This window comes from Coptis chinensis, chromosome 3 (genome assembly GCF_015680905.1).
Source record: "Coptis chinensis isolate HL-2020 chromosome 3, ASM1568090v1, whole genome shotgun sequence".
Lineage (NCBI taxonomy): Eukaryota > Viridiplantae > Streptophyta > Magnoliopsida > Ranunculales > Ranunculaceae > Coptis > Coptis chinensis.
In genome coordinates, this window is record NC_141458.1 from 113,554,206 (window position 1) to 113,570,120 (window position 15,915).

Here is a 15,915-nt window from a genome sequence, read left to right on the forward strand (position 1 = left end):
CAAATGTAGCTGTAATAGAAATATACAGTCAAGCACTCAAGCCTACAAACTACTTAAAGGTATAATGGCCATGTTTCCAGATATTATATAGTTCCTTCCCGCATCAATTGTAAATTCTTGGTCATTGAGATTTATGGGTCATTCAGATGTCAGGCAGGTGCAACATACACATCGGGATAAAGTGAATGAGACACTCCTTAGTCCTAATTTATACACACCAGAAAAACTATAAACACTTCTCTTCCCATTTTTCATGTATCACGTATACCAAGACTTACTTATACATGCAATGCACAAATATGCATACAACAACACATAAGAAAACCTATGTTACATGGACAAGACATTTTAGAAATAATCCGTGTCATACATGTCGGCGTCACACACGACACACATATTGTATGTGATATACCTCAATTTTTTATATTTCGCTGTGTCGGACACTTGGTATCCGACAAGTAACCATGTCAGTGTAACATAGTAGAAAACACATTTAAACCAATTAAGATGAGAACTACAATTTAGTTTCCATGTAACATGAGAGCAGCTTCCAAGTAATGTATAAGTACACACATGATCTATGATGCACGGATACAGGTACGGGTACCGATACGGCGACACCGGTACGTACGGAGTACGATACGACTTTTTTGAAATATTAGGATACGGATATGAATATTTTAAAATATGTGTATTCTAAAAATTATGTTAGTTCTTTGAGTAAAGTTAGTCAGGAACATGTAAAAAACTATTATAACACATGTCAAAGTCAATACAGCTTAAAACCTCAAGAACAATTTACATTTCAATGGAGTAGAACTATTGGATCAGGTCTATGTTAGGGATTCCAATACCCTAAAAGAATCATAAAAGTATCCAGTACCCGTATCGGTGTTATACCTGACCGATACGGGTGCAATGACATTTTAGGAGTATTCGTGCATCATAGCATATTACCATAGACGCACTTACATTAGACTTTCACAGTTTCACATATTGAGGAAAAAAACTAAACAAATGGATGAACTCATATTATTAACGTAGTACTAAAATCTTATTGGTACACCTATAAGAATGGTGTATATAATTGTATGGTCGACCCATTTATATGCATATGTGCATCATATGCTCGTACTTGATTTGTGTACTTGTCCCTCAAAATAAAGTAATAAGCACAAAATCGACAAAGTCAAAAATAATGCAGTTAACTTCACTCTTAACCCCCGTAACAATCTCTGTTTCTTTTTATTAGTAATGTCATCATCGTTAGCTAATTCCCCGTCTTAGGGTATAGAAAACTCTCATAACAAATGGTTTCACATTTTCACTTCCTTAGAGAAAGATACAGCAAGCTATTCGAATTCCCTAAAACTTCACTAAGAAAACCGAACTTCTTGTAACTTTCTTAGGAAATGCTTCTCTAACTAAAAAAAAAAGTTGATATGAAGTGTCCTTAAAAGACCTTTTAAATCTCATTTACGAGAAGGGTGATGCTTACTATAGTTCGAAGTTTATATTTTTTTTCTATTGAAACAGTCAAGAATAGACATTGTATCTTGAAGTGGGGTGCATCTTCAGGTTTTGGCCATCTTTGCCTATGCCTAACCCCCACTTGACCAAGTGAGGTGCATCTTTGGGTTTTGTCTGTGTGTGTGAGAGAGAGACAGGGTACCTTCTATAAGAACCAAGAAGATTCATAACAATCAGAAATCTTTTGCTATTATGAGGTCTATCAATATAATGCATTGTATAACATGGTAAGAAAAAACTATGTGAGTGAATTGATATAATTACTTACACCAATTAAACCGGAGAGCTTGGTAGCATTGGAGGAAGGTGGAGTCCAGGTCTTGACTCCCATCCTTTGCGCTTTCTATATGCTTCAACAGCTTGCAAACGAAGTCTCTCATGCGAAGCGTCTTGGATTTTCTTCTTCAATAGCTTCAAAAGATCAGAATACCTCTCTTTAAAATACAGAATAGAGCAATCGCAATTTCACATCAATAACATTAAAACCGGAAGACGTAGTACCTTAGGAAGTGCTAACAACTTTGGTGGAGCATCAACTATGTCTCCAAACTTAATCTCTCCATGCCCAGGAAACTCTTGGTCGTCTCCTATCTTGCCCCTCTTATGCTTCTTTTTTTTTGTTTCCAAGTACCTACATAAATTCAATTTCCATGTGTTAACATGTGAGATTGATAAAAGAAAGGAAATGAAAGAAGAGTAAAGGAATGAGTTATTACTTTTTCCTGCGTTCTCGTTTCTTGGAGCCATAAGAACCACCCAGCTCCTTAATTGGATCGAAGCAAAGGTCTTTCACAGGCTTTCTCTTTTTCTTTACCTTTTCCTTATCAATTATCGAAATATTACCTTTCTCCTTCAGTCTATTATTAGTTTTGGAGCTAGATTCTTCTTTTTGGCTCAGTTTCTGCAAATAAATTAATCATATCACAATGCTACGGAATTCAAATTTAGAAGTAATAACTAATATAAGAGAGAACTACTACATCTGTTTTTATCTTCTGCTTCTTATTATTAGTCGTCTTACTTTCAACATCATTTGAAATTTTCCCTGCAAGAAAAGAACCCGTTAAATAACGTTGCCACACAAAGAGAGAGAGAGAAGAAGAATAGGGGTGGTACGTTTATTGGTGGGCGGATTGTTGGTGACGTCAATGAGGCGGCGTAGTTTTGAAGGAAGAGCATCAATTTCAGAAGTTTTAAGAGGTGGTGGAAGACGAGAATACCCTCCTCCACCATCTCCATGTGCTGCTCTATAATTCTTCTCTCTCCTCCTCTGCCCTTTCCCTCCCATCTCTCTCTAGGAGGGTGGTTTGTTTTTTTGAGCCTCTGAATGCTGAATGCTAAATGGCCCACCCTCTGAATGCTGAATGCTGAATGCTGATTGCTGAACTCTGAAAAACATGTTTGTTTTCTGTCAGAATGACCTGGCTCTGAATGCTGAATATAAATTATTTGGACAATTTTACCCCTGTTATCAATTTTGAACACAAACTTATAGTTTATAAAAACAAAATATCTGATTTTTTTTACAGAGTTTCCTTTGTTTATTCAACATTTTGAGCACATGTATGACATCTAAAACATTGCATATAGTAATATAGGATAAAAATAAAACTAAAAAGACAAACAGAAATAGTTTTACAACCATAACTCCAAAGTACTTCCGCAGCTCAAGTTTCTTAGATACCACGGATTAACAACTAACAACTAACAGGGACAATCCTCAATACAGTGATCCCACCTCTATCATGATGACTGACCGGTCATGATAATATGCATTAATACAGCATCATGTCAGATAATAAACCCCATATTATTATGGTATTATTCAACATTGAGTTGTCTGGGACCTGAATAACCAGTACTTGCAAGTTGCAACACTGCGGATTCAAACTGGGGAGATCACATAGTCAACCTAGCTACCCTTCCAATTCCTCTCTGGTACATGTTCTGACGTACAAAAGTATCTTGTGAATTCTCTCGAGTCAATTTAGAGTGCGTGGAAATCCCTATGCAACTGAAAAAAACTACTGACAAATTGGCCTTTTTATAATACATAATGCCGAATCTTTAAAGACATACTTAATCTATAAACCCTTAGAAAGAATTACTGGTCTAAAGAGTACCGATATTTATAACAAAAGAAAAAATAAAAGAAAGAGTACCTGATTTTAAGCAACCTTTAATAGAATAGGGTTATATGTTGTAGGATAGGTTGTCTAATGAGGGAGAGTGATGGAGAGAAAGGTTTAGCATTTGTTTGTTTCGGACCTAACTTCTTATAAACTGACTTGGGTGTGACCAGTTTGGACCGAGCCATTTTGACACTTAAGGACCAGGTCTGGTTCACTATATCGACTTGGTCAGGTCCAACCCATAAGGACTGGTCCGGTTTTGGCCCATTACAGTGGTCATTTATGTAGGCCCAATTCGTTTTTATAGCTATTTTGTTTTCAAGAACTTGAAGTTCTAAAATCATGAACGTGAATATTTGATGCCATCAATTTTTTTTTTTCAACTCCATGTATGTTTAATCTGTTACAGTTACTTGAAAGATGTCAAACCTTACTAAACTCGATTTTCAAGCTCTTTCAATTAGAGGCGACAATTATTTATCATGGCAGTTGGATGCCAAGATCCATTTACAATCTTAAAAACTTGGTGATGCTATTAAAAAAGGAAACAAAATGAGCCCAGAGGAAAAGGTCACAACTCTCATATTCCTACGTCATCATATTCACGACGACTTAAATAATGAGTACCTAACAGAGGAAGACCCAGCAGGTCTTTGGAAATCCCTGAAAGATAGGTATGATCACCAGAAGATGGTCATACTACCAAATACTTAAAGTGAATGGCTCAACCTGAGGTTCCAAGACTATAAGACAGTTTCTAAATACAACTCTACTTTGTTTAATATAGTTTCTCAGTTGAAATTGTGTGGTGAAAATGTAACTGATGAGCAGATGTTAGAGAAAACTCTTTCTACCTTTCATGCCTCGAATGTACTCCTGCAGCAGCAGTATCGAGAGAGACAATTCTCCAAATATTCTGATATTATAACATGTCTCTTTGTTGCAAAGCAAAATAGTAACATTTTAATCAAGAACCACAACTCCAGACCAACTGGGTCAATGACAATTCCATAAGCAAATGCCAGCTTTCAAGCTAGTGGTAGTCGTGGTAAAGGACATGGGAGAGGGCGTGAAAGAGGCAGAAATACTAGAAGAGGTGGTCGAGGTTATCATCCTTATGGAGATGGCAATGGTAATAGAAAAAAGGGTCATTGGAATACTAATGACCAACAAAAGGGTAATTAGAACAAGTGGACATCTCCACCACATAAAGGGGACTCAAATCCTCATAACAAACAAAAGGAGAGCAGTGATATTTGCTACAGATTAGGGGTGGGCAATGGGCCGAGTCGGGCTAGCCCGGCCCTAAACATTTAAAGCCCTTCAGATATTAGGGTTGGATTAGCCCTACCTAAAAGTCGGATAGGGCGGTCGGGCCGGTCACAAGTCTAAATCTCAAGCCACGACCACGACCCTAGCCCTCTTTAAGGGCTTTAGGGTCGGGCTTTAGGGCCGGGCTTTAGGGCCGGGCCTATATATTTTCTTTTTTTTTACTACATCAGTTTTAAAACTCATTTATATTACAAAAATGTATAATAATCTACAAACTCAAAGTCCAACCAATCTAGTAATAATCCTGTATAAGTCCAAAAATTTTAAATGCACATCCACAATCTAATGAACTGAAGTACATCGAGAGTTCGGAATTTGTTCTTCCTTGTACTCAAACCTCACTAAAATTACATTTAACATTTAAATACATAGACAAATAATTATATTATCATTTTAAAGGAAGAAGTAATAGATATAAAGAAGAAACATAATAGTTTTGGTTAAGGGTCATGGAAGTTGTTAAACTATTTGTAATATCATAAATTATTTCTATAATAGATTCAAACAAATATAATATTACCTTTCTTCTAATTTAAAAGTGATTCAAGCTTTGTATATGGAAATGAAAATATTGGCTTTTGAACAAGTGATGGAGAAAGGTTTGAGATTACAAATGTCATTTTTCTGACAAAGGGTGTTTTTTGGTTTCTATGTTACAAATGTCCGCTCGTATTTTGCTTTAATGGTGTGGAAGGAAACCTTTAGTTTTAGACTTGGCTTGGATGTGAATAAAAATATAATTTATAAGAAATAAGTGAGAAAAGAAATTGAGAATAATAAGTTATGGACTTTGACTTGATGATCAAAGGAATAAAGTATTATTTTTATTATCTTAGTGCTCATTGTTCTTCATGGTCGCTAAAGTTGACAAGTTTTTGTTATATAAAACAAGTTATTGGAAGTACCCTTGGGTGTAAGTGATAAATTACAAAGGACAATGTTATTTTAATTGAAAATATTTAACAAAGAGTTGGACAATTATGGTATGTGTATTTATAGTGAAAGTATGAAACAGGGCCGGTTAGGGCTTGGTTAGGGTCGGGCCTATGTTTTAGAATCTTAGCCCTAGCCCCACTTTCTAGAAGGCATTAGGGGGCGGCCGGCCCGGCCCTAAACTCTGTGAGGGCTTTAGTTGTGAGGGCTTTATAGGGCTTAGGGTCGGGTCGGTCAGGGCCGGGTTAGGGTCGTTAGGGCCAAATTCCCACCCCTACTACAGATGTGGTAGTAATGATGGACATTGGGCAAAATACTGTCGAGCTCCTATAGAAGAGGTTGAAAGGTATAAAGTCTCTAGGAGAATGGAAACAAATGTGATAGAGAATTGGAAGAGTGACCACTTTCATGATGGTACTCATTTGGATTGTTCCGATTTCCTTGAGGTTCAGTATGATGATCCAAATAGCAATGGGCAAGTTTCATCCTTGGAATGATTTATTTAGTTAATTATATTTTTATTATCAGTTCATGGAACGTTTACAATTAATATTGTGTTCTCTTCATGGAAAGTCTAGGCCTTGATTGTTGTTAATATTTTGAATTTTCTTATTATGAATCTCAAGTTTTATTTTTCTCATACACTTGTGCTAGTATCAATATTTACAAATTTATTTTGTTTTATGTTAAAATGTATGGATATATAAATGGAGAAAAGTATTATGGATATATGTCCGGTAGACTATACCCATAAATGAGAAAGACATTGTGTATTAGGGGTGGGCAATGGGCCAGGTCGGGCTAGCCCGGCCCTAAACATTTAAAGCCTTTCAGTTATTAGGGCCGGGCAGGGCCGGGTCGGGCCGGGTCATAAGTCTAAATTTCAAGCCCTGACCCTACCCTAAGCCCTCTTTAACAGTTTAGGGCCGGGTCGGGCCGGGCCTATATATTTTCTTCTTTTTTTGCATCGCTTTTTAAACTCATTTATATTATAAAAAAAATTCAAAGATTTGCAAACTCAAAGTCCCACCACTTTGAAATTTGAATAACAACCAATCTAGTAATAATTCTTGATAAGTCCAACAATTTAAAATGCATATCCATAATCTAATAAACTGAAGTATATAGAGACTCATATTTATATTTCAAAATTACAGTTAAAATGCACAAGACACATTTTGGAATGAGCTTTCACTGACATAAATCCGTTATTTCTTGTACTCAAATATCACCAAAATTACATTTAACGTTGAAGAACACAAAGACAAATAAGAGTATGGAATGAGTTTTTACTGACGTCAACCTATTTTTCATTAGGCTAGTGCCCAGTGCTCATTATTGTTCTTGGCGACTAGGTTAGACGGGGAGTTATGAGGTGTACGTGAGTTGTGAGATAGAAACAATTAGGTTTACAAGTTTTTATGATATAAGACAAATTATTAGAAGTACCTATACGGTAAGTGATAAATTACAAAGGACAGTGTTATTTTAATTGAAAATATGTAACAAAGAGTTGGATAGTTTTAGTTGTGTATTTTATAGTGAAATTATAATTAGGGCATGGTTAGGACTTAGTTAGGGTCGGGCCTATGTTTCAGAACCTTAGCCCTGGCCCTGCCTTAGAAGGCATTAGGGCCAGGTCGGCCCTGCCCTAAACTCTGTGAGGGCTTTAGTTGTAAGGGCTTTATAGGGCTTAGGGTCGGGTCGGTCAGGGCCGGGTTAGGGTCGTTAGGGCCAAATTCTCACCCCTATTGTGTATCATATCTAACGTTGGGAGCAAGAAAGACAGTCTGTATTACATAATTGTCAATTTAATGAGACAGTATTCCCGTCGTTAGGGGGAGAAAAGCAATGGTTGCTCTAAGGAACGACGTGAAGCAACTTGGATCACGTCCTCTGTCTCATTAAGGATAATGAATGTGACTATATGAGATAAGGAGAATGATACACTTGCAAGCGGTTGCAGAGAAAATGCCTAAGCATTTAATGATATGGTAAAAGTAACAATGAATGTACTAGCCAGAATTGATGTTCTATTTGGAGGGGTCCAAACATGGCAACAAATGAATCTATTATACGCTAAAAGTGTGGTAGACCTATAGGATCCAAAGAGCGTGCTCCTAGGAGAGGATAACTGAGGAACCATCTTGTCCAGATAATAGACAGGTAATGGCTGGAGCTCCATAAACAAATAATAAAAATGTGCAAATATCCAAAATTCATTGAAATGTCTATGGTTGCCCATGAAGAGGCACATATACCTGAGAATGAAGAGATCGATCTCAATATTCCATGTATGTTTAGGTGAATTGTGGGATAAGAAAGCACTTGTCATAGATGACATATTTAGCTATGGTATAGCTATTGGAACATCGAAGGACAATGATGAAAAATAAATGAACCACGTGTTCTGTCAACAAAGGAAATATTGACCAATCTGGAATTTGTTATTCAAGCATAATTAAACTCTTTAAAAAATGTGGTGTGGACCTATAGTAAAATCCGAGGTTGGATTCAATATAGTAGTAGCAAGTTTGGTTGGTATAAACTTGATTGGGACTTTTAAGGAATTAGAGAAAACTGCTGACTATAGATTTTTTTGAAATGAAATGGACAAAGCACATGGTTGTGCAAAACTTGGATTTGGATAAAGATCCATTTCGACTAAGGGAAAAACATGAGAAAGTTCTTGGTCTTGAAAATGATAGGGTTATATACTAAAAGCATTACTTTTGTATTAACTCTAATTCTTTATATTTTGAATGAGAATCATATGGGTAAATGTTATGCATATTATATATGTTATTAGTTATACGCATGTGTCTAATACTTTATGTTGTAGATGATATGGTCTGAACACACATAAGATCATATCATCAGTACCTTATAAAGTATAAGTAATCGTTCATAACCTATATAGATTTGGACAAACCATTAGTACGGTTGTAGTATAATCTGGTATTAGTCTATCTTGACTATATGATTACACTAGTACACTTTGTGTGTATTGAACAAGACCAAGTGAGGTTGTTTCTCATTATACTGACTATATAAGAGAACAAACGCCTCTGTTATTATGGATGTTTGTCCTCCTAATCCGGATAATAATGGGCACTTACATGCATTGTACATTGCTTTAAATCATCAATGAGTAAGATTCATTTGTGAATCAACAAACTCAATGGATTGGGTAATGACATTGTATGTAAGGTGTGATGTTGATTATAGAAGGAATCCGTGTCCCGCAAGAAATCGGGTTGATGATGTCCCCTTGAGGAGCTTAAAAAGATTGTCATGTAAATCTTACAGGTGGATTTATTCCGACATGACAATGAGGTTGAGTGGTACTACTCAAGGACATAAGAAGTTGATTAATGTAGTTGTCAGTAACTTGACTTAATCAACGGACATTCGATATCTTAAACACTGGGAGATCAACGAGCATATAATATGGAGCCCATAAACGCTGACACGTAATTTGGGATTAGGGTGGTAGTGCAACAATGGCCTTTAGTGGAATAAGTCATTTGTTGACGGACTTGGCCGTGTGTTCGGGGCGAACATGGGAAGCCCAATCCCGTCATGAGGCCCAACCCGAATTTCTCCTCATGGTCCCTGTTGTAGCCTATAAATAGAATACTCTTTCTCTCTGGCCGAAATTAACCTATTCACTATTCACCTGGTTTAGAAAAAGAGGCAAGGAAAGATAGATCCAAAATTGGATCTAGATCTGTGAGAAAGAAGGGGATTGGTAGATCGTTGTCCACACAACGTCCAATCTATTCTAAAGGAATACAACAGAAGATCAAGGGGTTGATTTCGGATTTGATAAAGCTTTGATTCTCAGAGATTACATCTAAGCCGATTCTCAAAAGGTATGTTCTCTATCCAAACTCGTGAGAACCCCATTGATTCCGCTGCGCGTGGGTTCTCGCGGTTTGTAGAAATATTCATTATGAAATAACGTATCCTACAAAAAATACCCTACTTGAGTGATATTGAAGCATTTATGTATCTATCACAATACGTGCAGAAGATCATACATTGCATTTTCTATTAGTTTCTTATCAAGATATAATTGTGCACATACACTTAGACACTGGAATGATGTTAAACACATATTGAGATATTTTTATGGAATAACTGGTATGAAACTATTTTATTCTTATGGTTCCACTAATGACTATGATCTAGTTGGATATGCAGTCTTTGGTTATTCATCTGACCCTCATAATGGTCACTCTCAAACAAGTTCAATTTTTATTAATAAATATACAACTATGTCTTGGCAATCGACAAAGCAAGATCCAGCAATAGCTTCCTTAAATCGCGAAGATTTCACCACCAAGCCATGTAAAGACTTATTTTTATTAGGGGGTAATAAAATAGGGGGAGCATCCTGAAGAATGTATCCCAGGCGGACATATGCACTGTATTATTTTTCCTTACCTAGGTTTTATTCCACTGGGTTTTCCTACTAAAGGTTTTAATGAGGCAGTATAAAGCAAGTCACAATGATTCTGAGTAATGTTGTACTATTTTTCCTTCGCTTTGGTTTTTCCCACTGGGTTTTCCTTAGCAAGGTTTTAATGAGGCAACTGTCATTGGATAATTATAGAGCATCCAGAAGAATGTTACAAAATATGCATCCACCAAAATTTATACAATAATGGTGGACATCCAAAGAGGAGTGTTATGAAATCTGTGGGCCTATATGGATGCCCACCATTGAACCCATATGAGACACCTCCTTATATGTATTTATCCTGGTAATCCTTTGTCTTGGTGTTTATCTTGATAATCCTTTATCTCGGTGTAATCCTTTATCTTGGTGTTTATCCTGGTAATCTTTTATCTTGGAAGGGAGGTTACCTAGTTGTATATAAATGTAACCTCCTCCCATTCAAACTTACCTTAATGAATAAGAATTCTCTATCTCATTCTCTCAATTATTCAATACATGTTAAGTTAGTGTGGTGTTCTCTCTAAGTCGGTTTAATTCTAATAGTCATATTGCATTTTTCAGTTACTTACTTCCATCTCTGTTTTACTTCCATCTTAATTACAATTAAGTGGCATTTATAGTAGTTTTGGTTTAATACCGTACTAAATGAATTTTATATATACTATTATTCAAATTTAATTGTGTTTATATATATATTTGTCAAATTGTGTTGATATATCTCAAAGGTACCAATATTGTACATACGAAAAATATATTAAATTGCACGAAAAATAAAATAAAATTCAACTGAACATTAACAAATTAAAATATAGGAAAACAACCTAATCACAAATCATTTAACTTATTATTGGTAAAGTGCTTTGAATTGATGTCATTTTATCACAAACTCAATTTGAACCATTCTATTAAGTTTCTTTTTCCTTCATTTTGTTTTTTTTTTTGCATGCAATTATTTGAAATTTTTTTGTCAAACAACACTAATTCACTTGTGGATTTTATTAGAAGTTTCAAATAGACGGAGGTCTATTGTACCCTAGTATACACCTTTTAGAATAGGGCGATTGTGCACAAATATGTACTTAACACTTATTATTATAAACAAAATGAACAAAATAAGCAAGAAGGAGAAAAATATAACAAATTCATCAAAACAACATTAATTCACTTTTGGAATTAATTATAAAATTTTGAAATAGACTAAGGACTATTGTAATAATATTGCTATTATATGTGTACCCTGGTATGCACCTTTTAGAATACGGCGATTGGGCACAAATATGTATTTAACACTTAAGATTTTTTTTAAAAAAAAAAATGAAACAAATAAATAATATAAAAGAAGAAAGATAAAAAATAAAAAATCATCAATAAATATTAGTTCATTTTCGGATTTGATTAGAAGTTTTTGAAATAGACAAAGGACTACTGTAATAATATTGTTATACTATGTGTACCCTAGAATAGTGTTATGGGGAACTATTATGAATTTATTGACACATATTATCAGTAAAACAAAACGAACATATTTATTTAATAATATTAATATTCCTCAAACAATATTAGTTCATGTTCGGATTTGATCGGAAATTTTAAAATAAACAAAGCTCTGAAGTACTAGGGAATCGATATATAGACAAAGTTCTAAAGTAATGTGGAATCGATACATAGACATCTATACAACCATCTCACTCAAAAGATGAACTTGCAAAGTGAGTTGAGACCAGGTTTTTTTAGGTATAAATGATATTCATATATTTATGTGTACACTTATGTAAAAAATTATAGAATAGCGACGAGGGACACTAATATGATAAAGATTATAGAGTTTTCAAATCTCGGCTCACCAATGACAACCTATTAAAGGTTTTTGACACTTGAAACATATAATTGAACGTCTCACCCTTATAGATTATATGGTCTATAAGGGCGTCTCCAATGGGGAGTGTAAACCGTATAGAGTGGAAAGTTAACGCTCAAAGTATCCAAAAACTCTATCCAATGGGAGTGCTAAACCGTAGATAATAGACTATTAGTTGATAGAGGAGGTGGGGAATTCTCCATCTCGCTATCAGTTGATAAATAGCCCAGACGACACTTGAACACACGTTTGAACAAAAGAAATATTTGGATGTCACTTGGAGTGTCGTCCCTAGTGGCTTCCCTCGACTCCATGTTTTCTTGATCTACGACTCGCTCACACTAAGTGTTTTGTCCTCCTTTAATAATATATTACTTGCGTAATTTAGTCCCATCTTAATTAAACGGTATTGTTAATTTCATGTTATAACTTTTATCATTAACTAAATGTTATTGTGGATTATAAATTGGCAAAAGAAAATCATTTAGCCCTTTTATCTTCTACAAAATTAAGTAGAAGATTATTATAACCTATTTAGTGACACCTCATTAGAATCAGTAAGGGGTAGCGCACCGTATCATCCGACAAGATAGACTTCTCACTTTCTCAAGGCTCACTTTCCATATAAATAGAAAGAGATAAGAGATAGGGTTTGTCACTATCCACTCACTTTCCTTATAAAATTCTCCAGCTTCACTAAAAGCAACATAAAGACAACATTAAAGCTCAAACCGACAAAGATGGAACCAAGTGGGGGGTTAGATTTGTCGCATTCAAAGGCATTAACCTTCGTACATCTAGATTTTATTACTTGAAGATCACCGCATACAAAGATTCCTCACAAAGGTAAACGTTTAAAATACTCTTAGATCCCTCCAATTTTAGTAAAGTTTCTTCCAACTTTAGTCAATAATAAAAATGCTGACTTCTTGTTTGTCTGTTGCCATTTTTCAAAGTGAACAAAATGAGTTCTCCAAAACAACGCAAGCCCAAGGCAAGTAAACCGCAAACTCCATTGTGGAAGTATATCGAGAAACTTGAAAAGCATGATGGTGGGGGAAATAACAGGTGCCGCTGTAAGTTTTGCAAACTAGAATTCACTGGTTCGTATACGAGAGTGAGGGATCACCTTCAACGCATCCCACGTTCTGGAATAGAAATTTGTGAAGCTGTTGATAGTGATACCTTAGAAAAACTCTTAAAAATCCAAGCTGATGCAGATGCGAAGGCAATAGGAGTTGATATGCAATCAATCCCCCTCCCGAATGTCGAGAACTATGGCTTGATAAAGAGAAAGGGTGATGGAGGTTTGGGTGAGTTATTTAACATGCCTGCAAGAGATAAACTAGATAATTTGATTGCTCGTGCTTTCTTTGGTTGTGCTATCGCCAACAATGCACTCCGATCACCTCTGTTTAGGGAGGTTATCCAGTTTGCATGTGATAATAACCTTACGGGCTAATATACCACCAATTGTTGATCGTCTTCGAACAGTTTTGCTACAGCAGGAGAGGGAACACATAGAGAGTTTGCTGGTTTCAACAAAAAATGGTTGGAGAAGGATTGGTGTCTCCAATATAAGTGATAGGTGGACTGACAACAACAACAGACCACTCATTAACTTCATGGATTCTTCTGGAAGCAGACCTGTATTTTTGAAGGCAATCGACTCTTCTGGAAATTTGAAGGATGGTCCATATATTGCTGGTTTGTTATTAGATGTAATTAATGAAGTAGGACCATCTAAGGTGGTTCAGACAGTTACTGACAATGCACCTGTAATGGCTGCCACAGCAAAGAAAGTTCAAGATGCTCACCCGCACATATTTTGGATTCCATGTGTATGTCACACATTGAACTTAGCATTGAAAGATGTGTGCGACCCAACTCCTAGAGATGTGTCTAGATTTCGCCATTGTAAGTGGATCAAAGAGCTGATTGTGCAAGCTAGAGCTGTCAAGATGTTTGTTGCAAATCACAACAATGCTTTGTTGATTTACAAGAAGTATGCAAAATTGAAGCTATTGAGTATCGTTGAAACAAGGTTCGCTTCAAACATCATTATGCTTCGCCGATTATATGAAGTCAAATCTTCTTTGCTATCTATGGTTTGTGATGCTGATTGGAAATTTTACAAAGGCGATGATACGAGAAAAGCTCAAGCTGTAAAAGACTCAATTGTAGATGATAGTTGGTGGGAAAATGTGGCTTATTTACTTGAGTTTATGAATCCACTCATTGGCATGCTAAGGGTTTGTGATACCGATAGACCATCGCTGCACTTGGTATATGATATGTGGGATGTAATGATCGAAGAAGTAAGAATGGTTGTTTACAAGCATGAAAATAAAGATGTAGCTACTGAAATAAAGTCAGACTTTTACACTGAACTCCATGATATTCTTGTAAAAAGGTGGGACAAAAGCAATACTCTCCTCATTTGTCTTGCACACTCCTTACATCCTAAGTTTTATAGTGACAAGTGGTTAGCAGGAGGAAGTGGTTTGCAGCGTGTGGCCCCACATCGTGATGGGGAGATATCAACAGGGCACAATAGTTGTTTCGAACGCTTGTTTCCAAATATTGATGAAAGAAAGAAGGTCAAAGAAGAATATGGGAGGTTTTCTGGTTGCTTGGGAGGCTTTGCAGATTGGGAGTCACAAAAGGATAGGTATACTGAAGATGCTTCAGCTTGGTGGAACAATTATGGATCAACTGCACCTGCACTTGCCATTTTGGCAGATAGGTACATTTTAATTTATGTTATCTTTTGTTGTTTTTTTGTGTAGCGGAAGACTAATATATTTGTTTTACGTTTTTATACATAGGTTGATGAATCAACCTTGTTCTTCTTCTTGTTGTGCGGAATTGGTCAACATACGGTCTCATTCAAAGTATAAAGCGCAACCGATTGGACCCAAAGTGAGCGGAGGATTTGGTTTTTGTCCATAGTAGTCTTTGACTGTTATCAAGAAATAATGAGAATTACACTAAGGGTCCTACAAAGTATTGGGACGTACTTGGTGATGAATCAAGCATGGAAGGACCTACTGAGTTGGAGATGGCTAATCTGAATTTCTTTGAGACGGTTCCTCCTCAAGATGAGGAGGGGACATCGACTCAATGAGAAATTCCTTCTCCTTTTTTGGGACTTTTTTGTTTGAGGTATATATTTTGATTTTTTTGTAGAATATTAGAATGATAATAATGATAATATTAAATATTTTAGTATCTAAAACAACTTTTTTGAACTGTTGCAGAGCAAATTTGTGTGTAGGAGAATTGTTTGACAAACTACACTTTGGTCATGAAATATATGAGCTCTCTGTCTATTTTTTTTGGATGTGTGACACATTTTGGGAGATTAGTGGATTAAGTTCCAAATTATTTGCAACTTGCAATTCTCTTTGCTTGCATATTATGCAACTTTGTAAGTTCCCAACAAGTCAACTATATGCTCATTTTATATTTCTATCACTTTAATAGTCACTTTCATATTTGTTTAGTATGCAATACTTTTTTCTCCTATTTATCACTATTTTTCTCACTGAAAAAACTTCTAATTTATAAATTTAAATTAGCGATTGCCCCCTGTTTTGAAGATTGGTTTTGCGATACCCCCACATAATAATTTAATTTGGATTACCCCCACATTCTAACTTCTC

General features: G+C 35.7%; 2 protein-coding genes across 2 annotated transcripts; one reads left to right on the forward strand and one right to left on the reverse strand.

The window, feature by feature from the left end:
- Positions 1-1,799: 1,799 nt before the first annotated feature.
- LOC147513152 (uncharacterized) lies at positions 1,800-3,814 on the reverse strand. The gene is made up of 6 exons (XM_086596163.1): positions 3,693-3,814; positions 2,647-2,918; positions 2,511-2,575; positions 2,247-2,431; positions 2,032-2,161; positions 1,800-1,941 (listed from the first exon to the last, which is right to left on the reverse strand). Exons 2-6 carry the CDS (start codon positions 2,816-2,818, stop codon positions 1,804-1,806), a joined length of 690 nt encoding a protein of 229 aa, XP_086452289.1. The 5' UTR covers positions 2,819-2,918; positions 3,693-3,814; the 3' UTR covers positions 1,800-1,803.
- Positions 3,815-13,231: 9,417 nt separating this feature from the next.
- LOC147513153 (uncharacterized) lies at positions 13,232-15,749 on the forward strand. The gene is made up of 3 exons (XM_086599520.1): positions 13,232-14,996; positions 15,079-15,415; positions 15,511-15,749. Exons 1-2 carry the CDS (start codon positions 13,645-13,647, stop codon positions 15,200-15,202), a joined length of 1,476 nt encoding a protein of 491 aa, XP_086455646.1. The 5' UTR covers positions 13,232-13,644; the 3' UTR covers positions 15,203-15,415; positions 15,511-15,749.
- The last annotated feature ends 166 nt before the right edge of the window (positions 15,750-15,915 follow it).